This window comes from Octopus bimaculoides, chromosome 5 (genome assembly GCF_001194135.2).
Source record: "Octopus bimaculoides isolate UCB-OBI-ISO-001 chromosome 5, ASM119413v2, whole genome shotgun sequence".
NCBI lineage: Eukaryota > Metazoa > Mollusca > Cephalopoda > Octopoda > Octopodidae > Octopus > Octopus bimaculoides.
Genome location: NC_068985.1, coordinates 54,831,522 through 54,833,397, shown reverse-complemented (window position 1 = coordinate 54,833,397; position 1,876 = coordinate 54,831,522). Strand labels below are relative to the sequence as shown.

The 1,876-nt window shown below is 36.7% G+C and overlaps 1 protein-coding gene across 2 annotated transcripts in view; it reads right to left on the bottom strand.

Moving 5' to 3' along the window:
- The window catches only part of LOC106878881 (hormone-sensitive lipase), a 75,443-nt gene that overhangs the window by 21,585 nt on the left and 51,982 nt on the right, over window positions 1-1,876 (bottom strand). The window contains exon 5 of one of the 2 annotated variants that reach the window (XM_014928225.2): window positions 940-1,050. The exons of the other annotated variant lie outside the window; for it this stretch is intronic. Coding sequence (XP_014783711.1) covers window positions 940-1,050 — 111 coding nt within the window. The remainder of the gene's footprint in view (window positions 1-939; window positions 1,051-1,876) is intronic. 2 annotated transcript variants of the gene reach the window in all.

Here is a 1,876-nt window from a genome sequence, read left to right as displayed (position 1 = left end):
CAGCACATATATATCGTCGTCGTCGTTTAACGTCCGCTTTCCATGCCAGCATGGGTTGGACGATTTGACCGAGGACTGGTGAAACCAGATGGCTACACCAGGCTCCAATCTGATTTGGCAGTACCTAATTTATGGCTAATTTGAGAATACACCAAAATATGAAGTAGTTGAAAAGACAAAATTAAGAAACTATGTAAGAAAATATAGACATGATAGAACTCTATAGAAATTGGGTACTTTTACATGGATGTCTGACCATTCTTCTCCTGAAATAGAAACACCATAGTCATAGGAGGAGTTGCACCATTCAACACTGCAAGACAAACAAAACTTTAACTGATTATATAATGCTGTATATGCTGTAAGACAAAGGTGCTTTAGTTACTTTATGGCTTATGGTCAGCCTTTTTCCATTGTGGTCAAAATGTAATATGCAATTGCATTCACAGTCAAAGTCATTTGATTCTGCCTGGGTCCTCACTTCACCAAACTGAAACCACTCCAGTGTATACTTCCTGAAGAAATGACATATATATATATGTATGTATGTATATAAGGTGTACAAGTGACAAAGTGCTAGACAACAAAAACAAGTGAGAGGAGAAACCATGCACTAAACTAAGTTTTACTGACAACACCCATGTACGAAATGAGACAACATATGCACTATACATCACACATGCACATGTGCATATATATGTATGTGTATGAGCATATATATATATATATTTATATATATATACACACACACACACACACACACACACACACATATACATATGCACACACACACACACAAATATATATATATATGCACATATATGTGTGTGTGTGTGTGTGTGTGTGTGTGTTCACTCATTTACACACAAAGACATCTAAACATAGAGTGATGGAGAAAAATGTGGTACAGACACCAGCTATAAACAATGACTAACTTACCGACATACAGGCACTCATCACTTTGGAACCAATGTCCACAACTTTAGTACCCGCTGAAGCAACCACATTTATAACAGATTTGTTACAAGAACTAACAAAATCAGTTACGCCCTGAAATTGTTGAAAATTCAGTTTATAATTCACGTATATTTGACTTGTCTTTATAATAATAGTGAGAGCAAAAGTTCTGGGAGAAGATATGGCTTAGCATTAAGCCATGAAATTTGACTGAAGAAAAAAAAAAAACTGTTTCTTTTCTTTGTCTTTTAATAGCAGAACATTTTTCTTTTCTTTTTTTTTTGTTTTGTTGAAAAATGAGAATAAAAATTTAGCAAAATATAACATTTCCAAAACGAATGTTCACAGGTGTCTGAAAACAATCAAACTGACCAGTTGATAGATTCATTGGTGAAGTTCAGGTATCATCATCATCATCAATCCTCATGATTATTATCATCATCACTACCATTGTTTTAACCATCTATTGTTCCTTGTTAGCAAAAGTCACAGAGAATTTGTTGAGGCAGATTTCCAACAGCTGGATGCCCTTCTTGTTGCCAATCCTCACCAGTTTCTGAGCAAAGTAATATTTCCCCCATGGCCAGACATGTTTCCACAGAAGATTGGAAATGAACAACACATCTTGCATCATGGTAATCATCAGTTAACAAGTCAAGTAATGGCAAGACAAGGACGCACAAACACACACTCATATACATACACACATACACCATATGATGGGCTACTTTCAATCTTCATCTACCAAACCCACCCAAAAGCTGTGGTTGGCTCAGGGCTATAGTAGAAGACACTTGCCCAATGTGCCACACAGAGGGATTGAACCCCTAAAACCATGTGGTTAGGAAGTGAACTTTTAAACCCCACAGCCATGCCAGCACCTTCAACATAACAGATGTGTGTGTGTGTGTGTGTGTGT